Below are 26,477 nucleotides of genomic sequence, written 5' to 3' on the forward strand. Positions count from 1 at the left end.
TCGGAAAGACGCGGTGGTGGTGTCCCTTGACGCCACCATGGCATTCGACACACTTGAATGGCCATACATGATGGCAGTACTCCGAAAAATGGGCTTCGGTCGGCATTTCATGGCGTGGGTTCGCCTTCTGTATCCAGAGCCGCTGGCCCAGGTAGTGGTTAACGGTAGGGTGTCTGAGGTGTTTGGTCTGGAAAGGGGCACCAGACAGGGATGCCCGCTCTCCCCTCTCCTATTCGCGCTTTCTCTTGAGCCGCTGGCGGCATGGATCCGGCAGGACAACTGCCTCACAGGGTTGCAATGGGTGGACGGCTGGGAAGACAGAATATCGCTCTATGCCGACGATATCCTTCTCTATCTCTCCCACCCACAGAGATCTATCCTTGCGGCGATGGATATCTTTGTCAGTTTGGGGAAAAACTCCGGGTTCTGCATCAATTGGGATAAATCCGTCCTCTATGTTCTACATGGCAATCCTCCCAGGCTTCCTGACAGCTGTCCGCTCGCCGTGGCGGAGGAGGACTTTAAATACCTTGGAGTGTTTGTCACGCTGGACAAGACTCTCCGGTTCGAGAAGAATCTCCTGCCACCGCTGCAACGGCACCAGCGCGACTCCACCTCGTGGCAGCGGCTGCCATTGTCGCTGCTGGGTCGTGCGGCCCTCTTCAAAATGATGGCACTCCCTAGATTTCTATATGCTCTCCAAAACCATCCGGACCTGGTGCCTGCCTCATACTTTGCGGCGGTGTAGGCGGTGCTGCGGACCCTCCTGTGGTCGGGCGCACCCAGAATAGCGTTACGAAAAATCACGCTGGGGTGGTATGACGGGGGGGATAGTACTACTGGGCCGCACACCTCTCGGCGATAAATCAGGGGACGTACTGCGACTGGAATGACCCGGGGTACGGGATGGATAGATGGTTGCTCCCGGGGGGGAACTACGAAGTTGCGCTGTACTCCAGACCAGGCGGACTCCACCTCACGGGGCCGACGAAGCACTCGGTGCAAATATGGCAAGCCGCGCACCGGGCGCTGGGCTGGTCTAACACGCTGACCCTGGCCACGCCCCTGTGGGCATCGGAGAGATTGGGTAGCCTGCAACACACGAAGGGGTTCCGTGGCTGGGATCTTATCGGGATCTCCCGGGTGGGGGACCTTTGGGGGCCAGAGGGGGTCAGATCCTTTGCCTATCTCCAGGACACTTACAATATGGCGCGTACGGAATATTTTAGATACCTACAGGTCCGTCATTCTCTCCAAGCTAATATCCCCCCGGGGACTCGACCCCCGCAGGCCTCCCCGCTTGAGGACAGGTTGCTGGATGGGCACATGCCGGAGCACGCCATATCGCTCACGTATAAAAAATTGATCAACAACCCCCCAGATCCTCTCGACTCCCTGAAAGAGAAGTGGGTGGCGGATGGACTGGAGATTGATGATGAGGAGTGGATCACCGCTTTGGCGTCTCCTAGGGAAGTAGCGATATCGGCATGGCTCCGACTGGTGCAGCTTAAAATATTGCACAGGGTATATATCTCGTGCACCAGGCTACAAGCGATGGGGAGGGGGGGAGGGACTGTGCCGGCGGGGGTGTGGAGAGAGGGGCTCCTTCTTCCATATTCTGTGGAAATGCCCGGGGGTGCAGCGGTACTGGAGGCGTGTGGTGTCCTGCATGGGGGAAGTGTGGGGGACTGATATTCGCACAGAGGCCAAGAGATGTTTGCTTAACATATGGGAACCCACGGACTTGACCCAGCGGGGCAGACTCTGGGTCACACTTGGGCAAATGGTCGCAAAAAGAAATATATCCCGTCTGTGGGGGGCGTTGACCCTGCCGAAACTGGTGGACTGGCAAAACGACATGGACTGGTGTATGCTACAGGAGAAGGCGGTGTATACGGCACGAGGATACCCCAGAAAGTGGGGGGAGGTGTGGTCGATCTGGAACACTTACCGAGGGGATATAGTTGAGCCTCCGCAGACCCGTTTGTCTGGCCTGGAGATTGCGGACGTGACCTAGGCTGCTGTCTGCCCTAAGACATACCAGGCGAGTCTTGCTGCTGTATCTGTAAGTTGCCGGTGCTGCGACACCCCAGATGCTTCGAATGAACAGTCTTGTATTGTGTGACCTGGTTTTGCTTTGTTTTTACACAATAAAAAGAATTTACAAAAAAACGGAAAAAAAAAAAGAAAACGAACCATATTTTGATTTAGTTTAAGTTATGAGATTTTATTTTGAATTTAGCTACCAAAAACTCCAGCCTCTGGTTACATACAGACATGTGATTAGGATAAGTAAGGAGTCATCATTTTCAATTATTTTCTCTAATTCAAATATCAGTGTGTGATCCTTCTTGCAGAAGCTGGTTTGGTGCTTCTACTTCAAAATCAAGGATTCTTGCTTTGCACACAAACGGCATGGATGTAGCGCAACTCACGTCATTCCATAATCCAGGTGCTTTGGATGATCTAAGTGCTGTGGAAGATACAAAATACATTATATATTTACCAGTCTATTTCCAGGATGCCATAAAACTAAAGACAGAATTTAAGGATGAACACCAGAAGACATTCGCTCCAGAATTTTCAGAATCTCCTTTTCGATGTTTGTGTTCGATGTTTGCCTTACCTACCTTGTATTTCATCTCACATTGCTTTTACCATGAGGTTACTACTTCATTTACGCATAGTCTAAAGTGAAAAATATGTTCCTAGATTTGTGTCCAGTCATTACTTTATGCTTCCAGCCCCTGAGCTGGTCAGCTGTCATTGGTAAAGTAGGGCTCTAGAAGTAGTCTGACACCAGACAGGCTAGGCACCTGATTCTAGAGGCTATCTAAAAATACCTACACTTATTTCTGAAGGCCATACACACTAGACTTACACGTCTTGAGGCCGAGCAGCGCACCCAGGAACAGGACTTTTTTCAATCCAATGACCAGAGCACCCTAGCACGCATTCGAGAAACTCTATCTGAATACAATGAGGATGAAGAGTGAGAGATACATTATCTAGGGAGAGGCCAAGGCTTGTAGATATTGGGAGGATGAACGCTGTAGTAAAGTACTAGCCCACATGCTTAGACCCCCTGTTGCGCAAACCATTATTACTGACCGAGTGGACGATCACGAGCAACATTACACTAGATCCACGGAAATACTACACTTCATGACCACCTACTAGGCTGATCTTTACCTATCCAAGTCATACATCCCCATAGAAAAAATTATAAACTACTTGGATTTGGTCCAACTCTTGAGGTTGGACGACGCACGTCATCAATACCTAGACTATCCATTCACAGAGGAGGATGGTCTACATGTAATCCGCAGCCTCCCCAACGATAAGACCCCTTGGTTAGATGGTCTCACTACATCCTTTTACAAAGAATTTGCTGTCACATTGCTTCCGCATCTTCTGGCCATGTATCAGTCCGCTATAGAAACCGGGGAACTACCGCAATCGCTGCGGGAAGCGGTTATCGCCACTGTATTAAAGACAGGCAAAAAGGCTACCTCCTGTGACTCATACAGGCCACTCTCTATGATCAACGTAGACAGCAAGATCTTAACCAAACTTATATCTAATCACTTATCACAGCTTCTCCCTGAAATAATACGATCCGAGCAGTCGGGCTTTGTATTGGACCGCTCTACTGAACATAATCTCTGTACTTTCTTCGCAGTGATGCGTGGGATGGCTCCTGATGTAGCAGCAGTGGCAGCCTTGCTGGACGCCTCTAAGGCATTTGACTCCCTGGAGTGGCCATTTCTCTTTCAAATCCTCCAGCACATAGAACTTAGCTCCCAATTCTTAAGTATCATCAAACTTCTCTACACCACTTAATTAGCCAGAACACGAATAAATGGCCCGCTCTCTGATCCATTCCTAATCATGCGGGGCACGAGGCAAGCAGGCCCTCTGTCCCTGCTCCACTTTGCCATAGCCATGCAACCTATAGCAGCTAAATTGCATCAATATCACACACACAGGGGAATCCCCTTCCAAGAGTGAGCAATCCTAGTCTCCATGTATGCGGATGACATGGCTTTACATATCAGGCAGCCTCGAGACAACTTAGATTGCTTTATTAGAGAAGTTGTTAAATTTGGAGGCCTTTCAGGTATAACAATACCCTAACAAATAGCACAGAACCGTTCACCTCGGAATTTGATTTACAATGTGCAGTGGAACCAGTTCGCTATTTGGGCGTATGGCTTCGTCGAAACACTGACGAGCTATTGTAAGCCAACTACGGAGGAGCCATCACATGGTTGGAGGGAAAAATCCTGATCTGGAGTCGCCTCCCTCTCTCGCTCACTGGCCAACTGGCCATCATAAAGATGGTTATACTGCCTAAATTCCTTTATCTTTTCAACAACCTTCCGATTACTCTCACACAACACTTTTTCAAACAGTTAAGGACCAACTTAATATCCCTCGCTTGGGTTGGCAAACAACCTAGAATAGCATGGGAAGTCCTCATACTACCCTTCCGCCAAGGCCCCCTAAGTGCTCCAGATTAGACATTGTATGCACTGTGCGCCCAGACCCAATACATACATTTTTGGCTGTACCCAACTGAGTTTCAGCCACATACCGCTGCGGAGGCAGAGCTAATGTTCCCAATGCCACTATCTACAGCTCTCTACCAGACAAATAGATGCTCCCGAACACACGCAGCTACGGTGGCCTGGAATGGCTTGAGAAGAAGAGCATTCCTGAACTGTTTGTATGCTCCATCCATCCCTATTACACATAACCCTAATATACTAGCATTGGAAGATGAGGGAACACAAACCCGGGCCCATAAAATACACCTCCATACCTATGCTGATCTATAGCCGAATGACCAGTTCCTAGCTGCACCCACACTGGCTGGCACTCCAATAGCCACAACAATGGATATGCTTCTTTACACTCAAATACGAGCCACATGCCGTGCAAATCATCCCACTTTCCCAGCTCCCCCACCAACGTTACAAAGTCTGGAGCATGTACTTACACTCACCTCGCCCTGTAAACTTGTCACTAGATGATACGCAATGACACAGGAGAAGACTCCAATATGCTTCCCCAAGGCACTTGCCCAGTGGCAATGAGATACGGACCCCCTTCATCACCACAGACCAATGGTTCTATTGCTGAGCGCAACTCGAGACACTGCCCCCCAACTATAGACTGTGCCTTATACATTTTAAATTCCTGCACAGATTGTACCGCACCCCATTGCAACTGAGACGTAGGCACGCTGTGAAAGATGCTCATCACCCCAGGCAACATTCCTACATCTGGCTTGGAAATGCCCTAAGATACGGGAATATTGGTGGGAGGTACACTCCAAAATCCACCAAATAATGGGTCACAATATCCCTTTTACCTCGCAGAACAGTCTTTTGGGATATGTCAAAGATGTGCCCGCATCCTCACGGCATTTAATAGTTATGCTATTACTACTAGATAAACGGCAAATCGCCAAATACTGGGGAGGAGGGGATTTCTTAAGGCCACTACATGGCTAATAGATGCTACACACTGCCAGAAGCAACTAGCCCATTACTGGGAACTGATGCCCATGGAAAGTCTCCCGAACGATATCTGGGAACCGCTTCTAGCTTATTTGTGATCACTGCTCACCACACCTCCCTAGATTATTATATGCACAAATATATCCCTATACTCATATTTATTTCTGGGGATGAGATCGATGAGAGCCGGCTGCATAATGTCGAACTGGGCAACGCCTGATAGAATAGGCTATGAAATCCACACCTCCTCTCTGTTTTTCAAAATGGTATATGTGACGAATATTTGCTAATGCTGGTTTAAGATGCTCTATTGAACAGGCAACTGCAATACTCTCTATGGGGAACAACCTTTACAACGCAACTTTTACAACGCACTACACTTACAACGCATTTTTTACAACGCAACATCCACTACAACGCATTCCATTACATCGCATGACACTACAACGCATTTTTAAAAACTACCTTTACAACGCATTCCATTACATCGCATACTACCTTTACAACGCATACCATTACAACGCATAATATTACACTACACTATCCAACACTTACCCTACTGTTGCACCCCCTGGAGTTAGAATAGTAATTTTAACCCCTATACTATCCAACACTTACCCTACTGTTGCACCCCCTGGAGTTAGAATAGTAATTTTTACCCCTATACTATCCAACACTTAACCTACTGTTGCACCCCCTGGAGTTAGAATAGTAATTTTTACCCCTATACTATCCAACACTTACCCTACTGTTGCACCCCCTGGAGTAAGAATAGTAATTTTTACCCCTATACTATCCAACACTTACCCTACTGTTGCACCCCCTGGAGTTAGAATAGTAATTTTTACCCCTATACTATCCAACACTTACCCTACTGTTGCACCCCCTGGAGTAAGAATAGTAATTTTTACCCCTATACTATCCAACACTTACCTTACTGTTGCACCCCCTGGAGTTAGAATAGTAATTTTTACCCCTATACTATCCAACACTTACCCTACTGTTGCACCCCCTGGAGTTAGAATAGTAATTTTTACCCCTATACTATCAAATACTTACCTTAAATGCAATGTAATATTATGCGTTGTAATAGTATGCGTTGTAAAGGTAGTTTTTAAAAATGCGTTGTAGTGTCCTGCGATGTAATGGAATGCGTTGTAGTGGATGTTGCGTTGTAAAAATTGCGGTGTAAGTGCATGCGTTGTAAAAGTATGCGTTGTAACGTCATACATCCCTCTCTATACTCCAGACAATATACATGACAGCACCCCTTAGTCTCCGCCATCCTTCCCCCCCTTCCTCTCCCTGTCCATTTTAAGGTCACTGCTCTGTTGTTTTGTAAAAACATCCTTTAGAATGTATGCTATATTCTCTTAAATGCCAATACCAGAAACAAAAAAAAACTACTATACCACTATTTAACAAGCAAAATAATTATACTTCTTTCTATGGTTTGCTCCCTCAGAATATATGCTATCTCAAAATTAATCTATGATGCTAAAACCCTGCATAAAATTTTTGACTGTGACTTAAAACTTCCCATTGTTGCCTTTCTTCTCTGTGAATTACCTTTTTGTTACTTTTCATCCTCTGTCTGTCTCCTCTTTTTGAGTACAGCATACTCTAAATCATGTGCATGTTTGTATTACCGTAAATTGCTACAATACATGTTCAAACGTTCAAATGTTCAAATTGCTCAATAGGTTGATACATTTCGGAATTAGGAGAGTTATGTCTAATTGGATCAGTAGATCAAATTAAAAATACAAAGATGCAAATTACTCCCCAAGTGCTTGCAGTACTTTTGCACCCAGTTTAGAGGTGGTAGTAAAATATGATCAACAATAGATACAAGAGTGTTGGTGTCCATTTTGCATGCGTTATTAGTGCATGTTTGCTATTTTAAACATGTGGTTACTACAAGCTCAATGTAATTGGTATGTTCCAATGCAAATTACAAGCAATTTATGCTTATTTCTCAGTAGGCGATAGCTCTAATATGGAGGCAAACACCAGACAGATAACAGCACAGGTCTAAATACCTATGTAGGCATTAAAAAATTGAAGGCCCTTACCAACCCATAAATACATATGATAGCTTAGGAATTCGTTCATAGACGCATCTTTGTAGAAATAGATGATGACAACTTGTTAATGACAGACACGTAGAAATATGCAGATAGTACTGAGTGACAACACGAATTTAAGCAGAGCTGAAACTTTAAGGGGTTCCAACTGAAAGCCTTATTTAGAGTTTGGTAGCCAGAATACTCCGTCACAAACATGGCAGATATCTGCCATAATGCCAAAACACATGTGCATCTAGCCTCATTGCTAGATTTAATTTTGTTTCATGCAATGCAACGCAGATAGGCAACTTGCTGCACTGCTTTGTGTGAAAGGGAAGAGGTGTGGTGCCACGGCCAGGGCGACTGACTCCGGAATCTGGGGATCACGGTTTGATCGCCGGCGGCAGATTAGCCCAGCACCATGTGACTCTGGGCAATAGCTTGCTTAATCTTCTCGATGGCACCCAGCGCCTAGAGACCCTTACGGGTGATTGTTTGCGCTTTACAAAATGTGGATTATTAAGTGGAGAGAACAGAAATGTGCCATATTTACTAAGTAATGGTGCACTTCTGCTCTCCCCTAGTGCCTGTTGTTGTTATGTTATATGTATATACGAAGGGTTGTAGACAGCCATTACTGACGGCTCAATGGATTGGGCTGTGCAGGATGTAATCCTGGGGGACAAACCACAAAACAGCATCCCCTGAACCTGCTCTAGAGAGCATGGATCACAATTTTCCAGGACATTAGCGACATTCAGGGGGGATGGCTAAAATCAACAACATCCTCCTGCTGATCTTGGTCAACTGAAAAGTTGCCATAGATGAAATCTATCTTTTCTTTGAAAAATGTAGCCAAAGAGTCGCATGTTTGCGAGGCCTGGATAGCACGACTGCAAGATCGAGGTTTTATGAAATTATTCAGGGCTTTGGAGATTTTGTTTGCAGTGTTTTTTTGTGTGTTAAATATAGTTTGTGGGTTAGTTTGACCATATTGTGATAGCTGCTAAGCGTCGTCCTGGAAGCTTCTTCGTCCAGATCTCTCCAGGCAACAGTCATCAGAGTTCCAGGGGGCTAGGCCTCTGGTGCAGAAGGATGGCATCTTTGTAAATGGTGCAACCCGATCGTAAGCCCACGAGAGGGCATCATGGTATGTTGCTAATGTCACATTTCTATCAGTTTGCAAAGAAGTTGTAGTAGGCATAAAAATCTTGGAGAAGGAGTTAAGTGAGACCACCTTCCATTAACATCTATCTGTACCAGCCAATGAACTGGGCTTAGTTGGAACTTTGTTGCAAAGAATGAGTACCTTAATTATATAGTGGTCTGGCCACGTTATGGACAATGGGGGATCGCTTCTTACTTCAATAGAGTCTATAAAAATGTGGTCCAAGGTGTGACCTGTTTTGTGCATGGGCGCACTTGCGCACTGTGTGCTGCCTGGCGCCCACACAGGCGCCTGCATTATGAGCAGGATTGTTTGTGTTCAGGAAGAAATATCTTCCTGCAGAAAAACAATCCTTAGAACTATGTTCCCTAGGTTTACTACTCTTTGTAAATCTGGGTTTGCATCAAAATACATTTGTGGATGCATCAGAATGCCAATGCTCCACCCATGTAACGCTGACCTGATGCAAAGTAACACAAGGCAGCATTATGCACTTTATTGCATTATGTTGTATTTACTAAATGATGCAAAGCCAGGCAAATGGACATTTGCTTGGCTTAGTAAATAGCAAAAAGGATTTTACCTCTGTGCTGCGCTACAAAAGTGATGCAACCCGAAGCAAACTTCGTAAATCTGGGCCTAAGGCACTTTTAATACCTCACGTGGGATATCTGTCATGTTATGGCTGAGTATCTTGTGTGCCAAACTCTAAATAAGGCTCTGAGCTTTTAGCAAAACTTATCAACTCACTACTGACTATGGGCCTGATTCGCAAAATTTTGCTATGCCTTAACAGGCATTAACAATTACTACATCAATGCCACAACTCCTGTGGAGAGGAGAGAGGGCAAAAGGACTGGGCTAAGGAAGAGTAGGACTGAGGGTGATGAAGATTATCTATAAGTAATCTGAATATTGCTGCATTGTCCAGTTTCCTTGTCCTCTTCCTTATCTGCTGAGGATATCAGAATTAGTTTAAGCCAATGATTAGGAAGGACAATAAATAATCAGAAAGAAAGTGTATTCTCTTACACTGTTAACACAAATTAGTTAGTAACAGTACTCCGAACTGTGGAACTAGGTCTTTACCCATACTGGAAAACTATAAGCTATAAAGTTTAACAAATGTAATAGGAGTAGCCCATGTTGATGCCTTACACATTCCAAAAAAGATAAACATTGTGCTGCCATTCAAGAAGGAGAGGCTTGCTTTGTTAAATGAATGAATGAATGATTAAATTGTATCAGTGTCAATTAATTAAAATTGCCAAATTAATCACAATAAATGAGCTAACAGGATAAAACCAGATAAGAACATATGAGCAGCCATCCCAGAGTTGATCAAAACAATGTGAGACAACTATATAGCATAGAAGTAAAAGGAATAAATATAATTTAAAACAACTGTCCTGTAGCAGTGACAAAAGTCAAGTTTAATAAAGTGCGACGTGCAGTTAAAAACTCTGGACAACAGCATAGCAGATGAATCATGAACTCTCCTCTATGCTCGCAGAATCTACAAGGCCAGCTGCTGGCTGTGTCTGCCCAGTCTTGTGGGAACTCATTGATTTATAAGGACCATGAATCTCACTCTAAGAATGCTGAGATTGGTCTCCTTGCTTAGTGCTGACTTTAAGTATGGTTGCAATCTTGCTTCCCTATATGATTTTATAATTGGGCTGCACATATGATGGTATGTACAGTTGCTAAGTTGACCTTCCTCGAGAACTATGCAACCTGTGTCTTCAAGATGGACTTTATACTTGAGTAAAGAAAAGTAAGGGCTGTCAGCATGTCGGCGTTAACTTCTAGATCCAGAACCATCTTTTTAAAATATAAAGACCATGGGTTGGTCGAAGTGTTAAAAATCATTTGACAAGTCTTTTTTTAGGTATCGGGTTTGGCTTTTTGTATGTCGCAGTGGTACTTAAGGAAAGTTGCCTTACATTCAAGATCTTGCCCATTCAGACCAAACTCCGGGTGAAGTAGAAAGCGGCAAAGGTATTTTGGAAGGGAACACCATCCTAAAGGCATTGCCCTTGTGAAATGAGTCTTAAGAGCAGACGGTATTGGTATACATGATACATCATAAGCCATAGAAATCAATAAGCATACCCACCGACTCAGGACCTCATTCATAAAGGTAAACATTTTGTGTAAATTTACAATTGTTTGCTTTGCGCAAAGGTATTTTACTAGTAGTATATTAACAGCTGTAGAGTCTCCGCACATAAAAATATAGGGCAGGCCTATCTTTTTTATGTGCAGGGACTCCGCAGTCATACAAATACTACTAGTAGCATACCTTTGTGAATAGCAAACAATCCCAAACTTACACAAAAGTTTAAATTTACCTTTGTGAATCAAGCCTTTAGAGTGTCTGCAGATGGCTTAAGACAGACAAGTAGTGCTAAAAGAAACAAAAACATTGTCATATTTGCAGTATTCTGCTGCACGTTTTAGGTGTACCTTGACCATCCTACCCCCGTCCATGGTACGTAAAGAAGAATTTCACCAGCTAGAGAAGAAGGACAGGAGTAGGGAACAAATATTTCCTGCTTCAGATTGAAGTCTAAAGTTACTTAAGGGAGGGGAGCATGTGAAAGATGTAAAGCAAGACCCTCAGGAACAAAATTAATGCACACCAATCTCTTCTAATCTTGGTGGAGTGGTTATTGAGATTGAAAACAATGACATTGATAGATACATTTTTCATTGATGTTTCCAATGATTCAAATGGCACAGACTGTTATGTCCATGGAACCAAATAAAGATCCCAAGGTGCTACAGGGTTGTGTTTTCTGGGGTAGGGTAAGTAAAAACCTTTTGGGAGGCAGGTAACCAACTCAGGTAGGGAACCTAAATTCTCCCAAAGAGATTAAAATGCTGAAAATGCTGCCAACTGGCACATTAGAGTAGGGACAGCTAACCCCTACAAAAACCCTGTCTGAGAAAACCCACAAAAGATAGAGGGCTGTAAGATAGCGGATTCAGATCTTTGGAGTCTTACCAATGCCCAAATGAGGTCCAATGTTTATTGTATGATTTTAAAGTGTAGCGGCGACGAGCCTGTTGTATTGCTTGTACAACCTCCTAAATAATACCCAATCTGCAAAGGCCTAGTTTCTCAAAAGCCAAACCTTCTGCTTAGCCTGCTCAGTGTAGATGGAGGAAGATTTGGCAACCTCAAGGATAATGGATGGTCTAGGAGAGCTCACTCTTTATCTCTACCCATCTCTGAATAGCCCATTTGTTTGATCTTTTGATCATTCAGTTTTGCAGGTTTACATAGAGATCACTTTGATTTTGAGACTCAGATCATCATTTTAGATTTTGATGGATTTATTTTCTGGGAGTATTTATGCAGTATGTTTCCATTATCTCTGGTATGATCTATAAGATGTTTTACGTTCTTTCTAGTAACATAGAGACATATGCATGTAGGTGTAACAAGATGTGTACATTGTTTATTCACAGGACATCTGCAGAGGATTCAAGGAACAAATTATGCATTTAATTTGTGTAATGGTAGGACAAAAGCGGGAAAAAATGCTGCCCTGTTTAGCTCATTTGTTTGTGGTGAACGTTTTCATACTTCCCCATTCTCATGCCACTAAGGCCTATCTTGACTTGTGCATCCCATGCATTTTAGCTTGCTTCAGGATAGTTAGTGATTGACAAGTCTGAAAGCTTGCGTAAAATCTAGAAATGCATCAAAAAGTAACATCTCTCTATCGGTGGAGAATTCGCAGACAATATTCTGGAGATTGAAATATCTGAAGCCACCCTGTACAGGCTTTAGGATGTTGTGTTCTTCCACTGAGTCATTCAGAAGTTTGAGGATTATTTTGGAGAATATATTCTCCTCTTTGCATGGGAGTCGATTTACTAAAATGCCAGTGCTAGCAGAAATGACTTCACAAACTCTTCAACCTTAATGATATCACAGGAAGCAACATCATAAAAACCTTGACCTTGAATTTTTCCAGGAAGGCATGTCACATGACCCTATCATCACAACAATTGACACGCTGAAGTTCCATTATAACTGCCTTTTTAGTATACCAGCATAACACAGACAATTGTATGTTTTATAAACCACCTAAATCATGGTGCTGATCGGATCACTGAAAGTTCTGAGGTATGATATTCGCCCTTAATTGTAGTCAGCAAGCAAAGCAAGTAAGCCAGACGTTTTCTAAAGGGTTTCTTTCCCCGAGAAAATTTTAAAAGAATGGGCTGAAATTATGCATTTTTAAAAACACAATTTTCACATAAATTTGCTAAAATGCCATAGGCTCGTAAAGGGCACTCATTAAATATTCAAATACTTTTATGGAGTGCCAAGGCAATGAAACGTGACGTTCCCCAGGATTTGACGCCATTTTTCAGCATTTTGTCATGGTTGCCCCCAAATTCCATGGGTGCCCCCTATATAAAAAATGACATCAAATAATAAAGTATTGTGTTGGAATGTACCTGGGCTGGCTGGGAAATTACTTTCTGTCTTCTGTTGAGTACATTTAATATAAACTATCTGAAGTGACCCACAACACAAATAGGATGCAGGAACGTCGTATTTATTACTACTCATCTAGACAGCCTCCAGGGAATAACAGCCATAACACTCTACACTTCAAAGATGCACATTCCATCCCCAAGGTAATGACAGAACCTTGAGTATGTCATAACCCTTGCCAACCTAGATACTACAACATCTCCCTTCCTCACAGAAACATTTGGGTTGGGAAATACCCTGCTTGATTTAAAAAACTAGACATCTCTTTGGAGACAAATTGTACCCCATTATCTGACACTAACTCCTTTGGAAAACCTTCCCTCGCAAAAATGCTTTCCAAACACTTGATAACTTCATTGGTATTGGGATCAGACATGAAACACACCTCCCACCATTTGCTGTAGTAATCTGAGATAACCAAGGCGAATTTATATTTATTGGACAGAACATTAAACGGCCCAATGAAGTCCAGTGCTAACTTCATCCAAGGTCCAGACGGTAGGTCAACTTTCACTTTGGGTGGACAAGCAGTCTTAATTATTTTGTCACTAGCACAACAAGTAAAACACCTCTCCACCATGTCCTCTATATGTCGATCCATCGAAGGCCACCAATAAATCGACCGAATTCTCCGTTTTGTGCATGTTTGCCCAAGATGACCCTCATGTCCAGCCTTAATTATACGATCTCTCAAACTTGCAGGAGGTACAAATCTATCACCCCTTAGAATCATCTCACCACCTTCTAGAGAGAGTTCATCAGCCACTTTAGAGAAAGGTTGCAAATCACTGTCTAGATTTTTCTCCTTAGGCCAGCCATTAATGATACACTTTCTCACTTCTTTGAGAACCGAATCAGAGTGCATTGCATCAAGCCACTCTTCCTCCTTGAAACACCCCTCTTCACATACATCAATACTTGCTATCATAAATTCCTCATCTTCCTCTCCAGAAATTTCGCACCTCACCTCCGGTAAAGGCAATCTAGAGAGTAAATCTGGTCTTATGTTTTTCCCTCCAGGAATATGTTCACAGACAAAATTATTTAAATTCGATTCTTCAGCCCCACCGAAAAATGCAGATAATAGTCTCCGAGAGCGGGAAATCTCACACGCATGGGTAAATAGATGAGTAGTTAAATTCCAAACGAGTCGCCAATTGAAGTGACCCACAACACAAATAGGATGCAGGAACGTCGTATTTATTACTACTCATCTAGACAGCCTCCAGGGAATAACAGTCATAACGCTCTACACTTCAAAGATGCACATTCCATCCCCAAGGTAATGACAGAACCTTGAGTATGTCATAACCCTTGCCAACCTAGATACTACACTATCTTCAAGAAACCTAGGATGTTGACAGCAATTTTTTGTTGATAGCTAATATGCTATCACTTTCACTCCCTCTAAATGTGGGAAGACATGAGGTGGTTTCATGATCTTGATTGCTTTAAACCTGCATTGCAAAGTTGAGATGATCAATACTGGTTCCCTTAAATTGGCTGCACTTCTTATAATATTTCCCAATTCTCACCGACTGCCAATTGTTACATTTTACAATGCTTTCTGCCAGCTGTGGAACCCTGATCACAAACATTCGCTTAGCCCATTTAGAGAGATTTTTAACCTTCAATAGTGCCAACCCTCATGTCTTTTTAATGGGCACATTTTAACTTGCATATTTGTACCCAGTGTTGCTTTTCTAAACATAGCACCTTCAAGACCACTTTATCTAATGCACCACATGTTGATCACATGCCACATTGTACATTTATGAATTCTATCATTATTGATCCTAATCTTTCATTTATTAATGCACAAAGTGGACATTCAAAATGGGGCAACATCCTGATAGATATTTTCCACTTTATACTCTTTTCTGATTGTTCCTTATGTTTTAAAATGTGTTTGAATGTTACCTATTGTGATGAATTGTGAGCTCTTTACATCCATTTGCGACAAAGTCAAATCATTGTTGACCATCAAGCTGAAACCTTCACTACCTAAGCCCTTTAAATGGTTGGATAACTGTGTTCTAGGGGCCACCGTGATCTAATTGAGGCCTCAAAAGAGAAACTAAGGGATTAATCAAAGGTTGTCATTTGTCATGCTGCTTCCCAAAAAATTCGTACAAACCGTAAACTCTTTTTGCAATGTGATTCATTCAAGCAGCATCAGGGACAGCTCTATGTTTTGGGAGATTATTAACTGCTCTTTATTCAAACAGCATACCGATCCTTCTTTATCTTCAACCATCCTGCCCTACTCATGGGTTAGTCACTTTAATGGATCTAGGATGCACCCAACCTTGTTTCTGAGCCCAGTTATTATTCCCTGCATTCAAGCATACCACATATCACCTTTCGGTGGGAAGAGGTTAGAGGCACTATTATTGAGCTGCCCTCTCAAAAAAGCTCCAGTTCCTGATAGTGTGCCCATGGACTTACTTGAATCCAATGCACCACTCCGGGTTCCACTGATCACCAGGTACATTAACGCTGCTGTTAGCCAGTCATTATCTATGCCTAGGTATACAACAGTGATGGTGCTTGTTTTCAAGAAGGAGTCTAATTCTGACCCTGGATGCTGTCATCTCATTTCTTTGATATGTTCTGTGGAGAAGCTCTTCGAGTGCATGGTACTAAAAAGGCTGATGACGTGGGCCAAAAAAGTAAAATCGTAACAGATGTTCAATATAGTTTCAGCCTTGATTTAGGGATAGTTAATCAATGTCTTAATCTATATCCATAGTTAACAAATATACAGTCTCTAAGCAAGGATCCATACATATGGCCTTCATGGACTTGAGACCAGTATTTGACAGCGACTTTAGGGAAAACTCTGGGGTATTATGCTCTACATGGGTGTTGAGGCCACCATGGTCTATTTATTGCATGATTTGCTCACAAACTGATCTGCTTCAGTCCAGTATGGGGAAAATGGGGAATGCAATTCCACTTTAGTTTATAATGGGGTGTGCATCAAGGTTTCATATTGGCCCCTTTTTGTTCACACTATATATTAATCATATGGGAAAGGCCTCATTGATGGGTGGGGGGAATTGCATCGGATTGATTAACAACCCATACCTGCATTACTTTATGTTGATGATGCTGCCCTCCTATCTGAGACAGCACTGGATTTACAGCGCTCGGTTTGAAGTGCTTGCTCAGCTCTTTTGTGTGCTTTATGGACATTCTACATTTGAGCACTAATTAAAAAAATCCCATATAATGGTGGTTGGTCCCAGGTCACCTAAATTAGAGCCTTTTTTTTGCAAAAGGTAACCCCATCTGTCAAGTATCAACATTTCCTTTCATAGGTGTGATGTTTAATTTCGCCATGACCTGGTTTTCCTTGGTAGCCTTCAGAAGACATATCTTTGCCACAAGCATAATGTCAATTTTTGACTTTTCAATCAGATTGGGTCGCAAACCTATTAAGGCTATGTTGAGCATTTACAAGGCTAAATGTGTCACTATGGCTGCTTGCACCAGGGAGATCTGGGATTATGCCAACTCCCTTATGTTACTTGCAGCTGAGAACACATTTTTAGGAAGACTTGTTTCCCTCCTTCAAAGTTCCTCTTCGTTCCTCATAACCGAGGAATTGGCTTTCTATATGGCTGAGATCAAAAAACGGGGCTCAACCGTCTTATCTTAAGGGGTTGTATTTCTCTTAATTTTGTCCACAGAGTCCCATGGCTGGATTATGTCAAAATATGTTTTGAAAAGTTGGGGCATCCTTAGATCTTTGATCGCACCAAGGTGATTACCAAAGGCAATGTTGTTTGTGGTAAAAAGGAATTTAAGGCTTGGAAACCAGATGAGAGAGAATTGCATGAATCAGTCTGTAAGAGGCTACGTCTTGCTAACATCTTCTTTGCTAACAGAACCATATTCAGTGCTTGACTTGCCTAACCACCTTAATTTTTTATTGACTCGTTTTAGGTTGAATATGATTAACTCTGTATACGAGCATGTCTCGACTAGAAAACTTTGCTCTTTGTTATGTTTTGTCCTTTTTTTTATAAAACTTTGCATACGTCCCACTGTTGGCTAATAAGCATTTTAAACAAGTGAGACCTGATTTGCTGTACTTACAGTTATTACCTGATGAGCATATGAGTTTTTAAGTTGCTGGTTTGTTATCTGGGGCTGTCACATTGAAGAATCAACTGCAAATTGATTGATGTATTGTATCTTTTTATTGACGACTTTTATGTTTTATTCTATCCCAAACTGAATAAAGCTGAATTAAATTGACATTAAATATATGCAAGTGCCAGGAATTTTTGATTTATGTTTTAATGTTATGCCAAAACTTACCTCTATTGTGCTAGTACAAGCATTCTAGCACTGGTGTCCACATGCCAAGAATTTTCTAAAGGGGGTGTGGCCAGGCGATCCAACATGGCGGACACGCTCTAGGGGAGCTCCTGTAGCCATGTATTAATCCTTCAATTATCGTGCTGCATCTATGCATATTTTTCACCCCCATGACCGTGCTGAGCTACCCAACACTGTCTGCTTGCTGCCTATGGTGTGGTGAATTGATCTGAGGCCTGGAGCACAGTGACTGCGAAGACAGAGGGATATCAGAGCTCCTCACGGCCTGAAGGTGAGCTCTTGCTGTCAAGCGAAGAGCGTCCCCCGCTTTTCCCCCCTCAGTGGACGACTGCCGCAGTACACACCACCTAACACGGAGCCGGTGTTGGAGGTGGGAGCCCCAGAGTGGCTCTGCCAATAGCGGATCTGGACCCCGGGATGACTGCATAAAGTAGGGCCCACCCGTGGTGGCATGCGGGGGAGGGTCTGTGACCGGGAGCTCCCTACCCGGCAGCCAAATCGAGCCGTGGAGACTCCCTCGCTCCCTAGTGTCCCCGGGAGGCCGTGCACTAGTTGGGGCGCACCTGGTGTGAGGCGGCCTACCCATACTGAAGACGTTGGGTGGAGCAGCCGCAGTTTCCTGCATTAAGGCAGCTGGGGCCTTGGAGGCTCGTGGCAGGGCCCCTCCCTTGCCTGGGGCCGTAGGCGGAAGGCCCGGCACAACAATCGACCAGCTGAGATCCCGGACTGAGCTACCCTTGACTGCGAGCGGTAGGACCAGGAGCCTGCCCGGGTACTGGGACCAGGCTGATGGGGGAGGTCGCATAAACTGATTAGAGCCCCAGTCCCTTAGCATTGCACACCCATGATTACATAGGGCAGTTGGTGATGAGGCCTGCACGATTCGACAGCTGAGTCGGGCAACAGTGCGGAACTTCAAACTCGGCATGCGGGCAGAGGACATTATTTCTGGACAACCCATCGTGGCTGGAGTAGACACCTGAGAAATCTGCCAGACCCATCAACTAGCTCTCCCTTGCAGAGAGACAGAGTGGACATACGCTGGGCTTCCCGCATAGCAGAGGGCTTTTGTTAAGAGCATCACCACCTCCCCTTAGAGAAGTAGGCTTCCTGGACCCAGATCGATGGTCGTCCGCCTGGGAGATTGAGCGATCCCTGGGGTGGCATGCAGAGTAATCACCACCTGCTACATCAAATGGTCCCCACCCTCCGGTCAGGGAGGAAAGTATCCTCATCTAAGGGCCACTATACAGTCACACTATGACAAAGGGCAAGTTGCCAGGCATGGGATCTCAACAGAGCACGTTAGATAGATACACTGCGAGTGGAGCCCCAGCGACAACTCCTGGAGATCAGGCAGTCGCCATGTCAGACAACACAGCCTAATGGTGGCAACCACCCAAACCAGGAATATGCTTGATGCACAAATTGGTGCGGTGGGCTCTGATGTCATGCTCGTTCGTCAAGATCACCGCAATGCAGATGAATGAATCACGGACGCGGAAACTTGGATCTCAACAACAGAAGATGCAGTAGTCACCCTCCAAAAGAAAGTCTCTGCCCTGGAATCAATCAGAAAAGGCCTGGCAGAGCGGGTGGAAGACGCAGAGGGGCGTGCATGCAGAAACAATCTTGGTTTTGTGGGGTTTCCGGAGGGCTGCGAAGGCCATAACATGGAGCAATTCCTTGCAACATGGCTCACGGAATGGCTTACCCCTGGCTCTGTGTCACAATGCTTTGTGATAAAACGAGCTCACTGGGCCCTGCTTCAAAAACCCCCACCCGGAGCTAGACCATGACCTATCATCGCCAAAATTCTTAACTATAATGATCGAGATGCAATCCTGCGGCAACCCAGGCTCAAAGATTAACTTCTCTAAACTTTACATCGCATAATGATATTCCCGAACTATACGAAGATGGTCCAGCACTGACGGCAATCCTATGCAGAAGCTAAGGCCTGGCTCCGTGCCTTGAAACTCCAATATGCCCTGTCATTTCCGGCCTGCATCAGAGTGTCCTACAAATCGCAATCTCTATTCTTTGATACACCGGAGGAGGTGGTTGCCTGGGCAGATGAAACGATCAAGACAAAATCACAGCCGCCCCCGGCTTGACTCGGATTCATCATCCGTAGACAGAAGCTATAAATCATCTAAGCTCAAAGACAAACAAACCTATAGGTTGTAGTCCAAGCGCAGATCCAAAAACCGCAACAAATCCGATGCAAGGTCGAAAGATTACCAGCAGAAATTAACAATTCTACAATTGGTCTCTAAGACCGCAACCAGTTGCAGATGCTGTGCAAGATGTGCCGCAATATTCTTCATCTACATCCCTAAAGTGACCTCTTTGATTTGAAAGACCTTTCAAAGATTCAGGGAGATCCATTGCCGGGAGGGGGTCACGGTCCCCATTGGAGTTGGGACCACCTTTCTGCCGCGACAGATACTTCGACAGTTTTGAGGTATTGGGGAGGGGGAGGGGGAGGAGGGAGGTTCCCTCTGGGCATTCTATGCTGCTGTTGTTGTTTTTAATGCCATGCTTTTATACCCAATATATGCCTGCCCTCAAGCGACTGCCATGTATAAGCCTCCCCACATACACTTACTCCTCCTAGGTCGATGCCTCAGGCAGTGACAGAGGCCCCTGGGATGGAACTACCTATAGTCAGTTGGAATGTACGGGGCGTTTTAGACAAGATTAAACGAGGTGCCATACTCCATCCGGCCAATCGGTACAAAGCTGATGTCTTACTCCTACAGGAGACTCACCTCTTGGGTAACAAAGCACCCTGTCTGTCCTGGGTTGGTTATGGTCAGGTTTATCACTCCAGATTTATGAGGTGCTCCCGCGGGGTGGCAATCCTAATCCATCACAGCGTTCCGTTTGTTCACCTCAGATCCTGGCTAGACCCCCAAGGAAGATATGCAATTGTGACAGGTACATTATATGACGAGTCTGCTACCCTGAGTAATGTCTACGCCCCTTCACCCCTGATCTGGGCCTTTATTGAACGCCTGACGAACACCTAGGTCGAGATCCCATGCGGTCTGACAGTAGTCGGAGGAGACTGGAATGACTTGATGTGCCCACCTCAAGACTGATTGCGTGGGAGGTTGGTGCCACAGCGGGAATCAAGGCTGCAGTCCCTAACAAACAGGATACATTGGGTAAACACATGAGTTTACATATTACTCAAACATACATGATTTGTTCGACAACTTGGATTATATCTGTATACCCTCGGATACCTCCATAGAATGATGGGGCGGAGATATTGCCCAGAAGCCCCTCCGATCATTCCCCAGTAACATTGGAGCTATCACTGGGCCTGCAACGCCCGAGCTTCCAGTGTCGCCTTTCAGCATGGCACATTCAGGGCCACCATTACAAATTACATATGCATGAGGCCAGCACAGACAACCTCACGCACAATATCAGATCAGTGGATTCTCTGGTGGTACTGTGTGAGGCCATGAAGCCCACCATACGGGGTGCAGATATCTCCTTCTGTGCGGCACAGCGCCAAAAGAGATGGGATAAACTGACCCAGTTAGAGGGTCAACTCACTGAGCTCGACTATGAGAGCAGGGAGCAACTACTCCTCACACAACAGCTGTACTCCAACGAAGAGACCAAGTTGCCATGGCTCGCTATCCATATCAGGACCTATGAGTAGGGTGATAAGCCTAGCACAATGCTGCATTGGCTTTGCCAGCTGGCACTACAGCCTTGCACCATTCCCGATATTCATGGCCCTGACGGCACGATACTGTCTAACCCAGCTCAAATTGCTGTGAGTTTTGCTGACTACGTTACAGATCTATATGCCCCTAAGGAAATCCTACCGATGGCCATGATACATCACTTCTTAGATGATTTTCCCCCCAAGGCGCTCTCATATAAGGTGAGGGAAGATCTTGATGTCCCACTATCAGTTGACAAACTTGGGTTCGCACTGATTGAGTTGCGCTCTGGTAAAGCTCCACTGCCAAATGGCTTCCTAAGTGAATTCCACAAGGCGTTCAGGGCTCAACCCCTTCCCCACTACTTGGAAGCGATTAACACCGCTATGGAGACTGGCTACCTTCCACGAGACTGGAGACACGCGGAGGTGGCCTTCTTATTAAAACCAGGCAGGCCTCCTGAATATCACTCATCATACCGCCTTATCTCAGTATTAAATGTGGAAGCTAAGCTAATGGCCAAGGCCCTCACGAACCGTCCGTTGCCACACATCACAAATCTCATCTATATGCCATTGTGGCGGTAGACCATATGGAGTGTCCGGCGGCCCTGCTATTAGTAGATATTGATAAAGCGTTTGATTCACTTAGTTTGACCCACCTCTTTGCACTTCTAAGTAACTGAATTTTGACCCTCGACTTCTGACATTTATACGACTCCTCTATACAGATATTACAGCCTCGTGTGCGCGTGGCAGATGCCGCCTCGCAAACCTTCTCTATTGGACGAGCGACTCCTCAGGTCTGCCGCCTCTCCCCATATTTGTTTGCACTCGCTATGGAGCCACATGCAGCATGGGTCAGGATAGGTGCCCAATATCATGGCTTTGAATCGGCCAAGGGCGTCTCTGACCGCATAGCGCTCTATGTGGACGACGTGTTGCTTATCCTCACAGATCCCAATCGGTCAGGGCCTAGGATACTTCGCATCATGCAGATTTTTGTTGAGACATCTGGCCTCTATATGAATGTCCACAAATCGTTCCTTTGGACTCTTCGGAGTGGGACAGAATTGGGAGCCTGGTCTGGGGAAGTGACGGTGGTCACAGAGGGGATCAAATATCTGGGCGTGTTTCTGACTTCCTCTCAATCTGACTTATGCAAAAGAAATTTGGCCCCATTATTGGCGCAGACCAAAACACAAATCAGAGCCTGGTCCCACCTGCCTCTGTCATTATTCAGCGGATCTGCAATTTTTAAAATGGTCTCCCTCCCTCGATACCTCGATCCCAGATACAGAAGCACCCATATTCAATTCCGACCACATGGTTCAGGCAGGTGAACGCACTTCTGGGTCAATTCCTTTGGGGTGGGGGTTCTGCCCGGGTTGCCCTGAGAACCTGTTTCAATCAACAGATATTCAGGCATATCATGCAGCGTCCTATCTTCTAGTGCTGAATGGTTGGTGGTATGGAGACAGACGGGACCCAGTGTACGAGGTAGAACGCTGGCTAATGGGCGATATAACACTACACACACATCTGTACTCAGGGGCACCACTTTGTGCCCTCCAACCGGCTACAAAGGACTGTATTCACATTATGGATGCAGGTCCTATGCCGCATGGGATGGTGGGGGCGATTAACCGGAGAAACTCTACTATGGCATAATGGTCTTCTGCCTCAACTCTCGACACTGACTGAATTCAGTGGTTGGGAGAACATAGGTATCTGCACGCTGGGGGTGGTCATGTGTGGCCCAATTTTAAAATCATTTCCGGAGCTTCAGTGTGAATTTGATATGCCCAATACACTGTTCTATTAATACCTCCAGTTCCGGCATGCCCTCTCACCTTATATTCTAGACCTGGACATCCTACCAAAATTTAACCCAATTGAAGCTAAGGTCTTTATGGGAGACTTAGGCGATCATAAGATTACAAAAATATATGTTGCGATAATTACCAACAATCACACCACATTAGATACACTTCGAGAGACCTGGCAGAGTGACCTGTAACAATGAAACTGGGATGACTGGACGGAAACATTAGTTTCCCCGCTTGGTGCAGCAATAGCATCACGTCTTCGACTTGTACAATTTAAATACCTTCACCAGGTCTACTTCACTAGGCACACACTGTGGAGAGCCCACCTGGTGGATTCCCCTAAATGTCTAAGATGTAATTCTGGGGAGGGCACTTGGTTTCATACAGTCTGGCAGCGTACTGCGCTTCGGAGGCTCTAGGTCTTGAGTTCGCTTGCAGAGGTTCTGGGATGGGACGTGCCCGCCTCGCCAAAACTAGCCCTCTTGCACATCACAGAAGGTATAGGAGGCAATAGGTATAAACGTCACTTACGGTTCCTAGGCCTTACAGTGGCGAAGCGGGACATAGCCAGGGCGTGTAAGGCTGCATCTCCTCCCTGGGTGGAGGTGTGGAGGAGGGGAATGGATTACTGCATGGGCTTGGAACTTCCAATTTGTAAAGTAAGAGGATGTCCTCAAAAACATTCTAAAATATGGAAAAAATGGGCAGATTACTGTGTTCTCTATCTGCAACCAGTCGCCTCGATCTCGCAGGCAGCAGGGATAATGGAGTAGTAGTTGGGGAGTAGGTTTCCTTAGTTTATGTCTTAAGTTGCAAGGACTGTGGGGCAGCTGGCAGACAATATTGGGGAATGTTGTTATTGGTATGCACTAGTTTTTTATCTGTTTCACTGTTAGACCTGAAGATATAACTGTTGTTATCAGCAATTCCACTCTATGTACCTATGTATATGTCAATATTCCAGGTGCCACCTGGATATGTACGGCTGTAAGACATAATAAAATCTGTTTTGAAAAAAATACGAATTTTCTAAGGTTTGCCAGTATTTTTCCCTGGTTGCCCTATATTCAACGAATTAAGAGGCATATGTATCAACCGAATTTTTAATCGCAAACGCTGCGATTCGCAAAAAACAGCGCTTGCGATAAAAAATTCGCAAAACGGGATGTATGAGGTCAAAATATCATCGCAAATGTAAGGAATCGCTAATTTAGCGATTTCTTAAGTTTGCGTAAGCATTTAAGAAATCGCAAATTGCAATTTCTTAAATGATATGTAACACACACCAAAGTATTGCGAATTATCCTTAAGAAATCGCAAATTACCACCAACTTCTAGTTGGTGGTAATTTGCGATTTCTTTTAAAAATGAACTTTATGTAATTTTACAAAGTGCCACGTGGCGCACATACATGCCCTTAGGGCATGTATGTGCGCCAAATGACCACACATGCTCATTTCAGGGGTGCATCAGGGTGTCATCTTGAAACCCTTGCACCTTTGAAATTATTCTCAAATTGCGATTAGCAAATTGCGAATCGCAATTTGAGAATTACTTCCCATTCATTGCTATGGGCCTCCTGGCCCATAGGAATGAATGGGAAGGTATTCCTTAATTGCGATTTCGCAATTTGCTAATCGCAATTAAGGAATTTTAAGAAATCGCAAAAGTTTTGCAATTTTTTAAATACATCCCGTTTTGCAATTCTCAAATAGCGATTCTCAAAAAATCGCTATTTGAGAATCGCAAATGGTGATGTTGATACATATGCCCCATAGTCTAGTATATTAGTACCTGTATTTTACTATTGGTGTCCTTTATGCCCAAAATTATCTCCCGTGTGCCAGCGCCAGTATTTTGTCACAGGTGTCTTTCATGCTAAGTATAGCTGCAAGTATGCCAGCACCAATATGTTGCCTAGGGTATCTCTAGAAGACAATAATAACTTTCTATAAGCCAGGGCCATTAACAAACTGGCAATCGTCACACCACATCTCGTTCACATTGGCATTCACTCATTCACACTCATTCTCTCAATCACCATCTTTTAAACCGCCATGACACTAAATCTTGTTTAGTCTGACTCACTCACTTGATTTCACTCTTAATCAATCCATTCTCACTCTGTCATACTTATTGACACTCAGACCCAGGTTTACTAATCCATTGTGCTGGGTTTCCATCATTTTTGTGATGCAAACCTGGCGCAAAGTGTTAGGGTGGGGTTTACTATAATCAGGATTTGCATTGTATAGCACACAAAATTAAAGAAAATTTGAGCCATGCACTGCCTTGCATTAATTTGCTCTAAGGGGCATCCAATGGGTGGTGCATGGGGGTTGCCATGCAACTACCCATTGATGTTGTTGCGAATCCCTATCTACCAACATTGGTTGACCGGAATTTGTGCCAAAATCTTACACCTTTGCAAGGCAGGTGTATCAAGGAGAAATGTTTTCATTTCCCCTCATGTTTACAACTTGCATGTGTGCTGCATTGTACATTACAAATACAAAGTGGGAAAAGCGGTAAAGCATCGTTTTTGTACTGGAACTGACACCTTCCAGAACAAAAACAATACTTCAGAGAACGTATGCACCCATGCGTTTAAAACCATTTCTATTTACTACAGCTGCCACCAAAGATCTCATTCCAGCTAACTTTGCTCCATTTTTTGTTACGCTAATAGTGAATGATGTAATATTATTCAAAATTAGTATAAAGAAAACAGGCAGATTTTCTGAGGCCAAGTCTCGCAAAAGTAGTGCCAGGAGTTTCAAGGGACAGGTCAAAGGTCATAGCTGCGACCACTGGGGACCCCTCATTGATGTCCATGATTCTTTGGCTATAAGGTTTTTCGGCCTTGAGGATTCCCGGAAACATCTTTTATTGGAAAAGATTGGTAAAGATTATGAAGCATTTCTAGGGTTGAGAACCACCAACTCTCTGCAGTGCCCTCAAATCGAGTTGGGTTTGGGTGCTTTTTCTTGGACCTTGGATTGCCTTTACATTATTTCTGGAAAGAACCACTTACTTGTGGTCTCTATAGTTGTGTTCTCCGATACTTGATGAGCGAATACAGAGGGTGGTGAACTTGTTGTGGTAAAATATTTTTCTGAAGCGTACTAGTCAATTATCTGGCCAAATATTGACGTTTATATTATTTAGTAGGTTGTTCGTGCCATTTGAGACTAGTCTCGAAAATTAGCCTGAATCCTAGGTCTCTGCAGAATTTATTAAGAGGTCCCATTGTAACATTTCGAATTCTCCTTTTCTTGGGTTAAGTATCTGTATCCTGCTTTTAGTTTTTTACAGTTCATCTGCCATTT

The 26,477-nt window shown here is 44.3% G+C and overlaps 1 protein-coding gene across 1 annotated transcript in view; it reads right to left on the reverse strand.

Moving 5' to 3' along the window:
• Window positions 1–2,204: 2,204 nt before the first annotated feature.
• Window positions 2,205–26,477, reverse strand: part of LOC146831257 (lectin-like) — a 201,384-nt gene continuing 177,111 nt past the window's right edge. Inside the window, exon 6 of the mRNA XM_085604122.1 lies at window positions 2,205–2,473. Within this exon, the coding sequence (XP_085460248.1) occupies window positions 2,328–2,473 (146 nt within the window). The 3' untranslated portion in view covers window positions 2,205–2,327. The remainder of the gene's footprint in view (window positions 2,474–26,477) is intronic.

Source organism: Triturus cristatus, chromosome 5_1 (assembly GCF_964204655.1).
Source record: "Triturus cristatus chromosome 5_1, aTriCri1.1, whole genome shotgun sequence".
Taxonomy (NCBI): domain Eukaryota; kingdom Metazoa; phylum Chordata; class Amphibia; order Caudata; family Salamandridae; genus Triturus; species Triturus cristatus.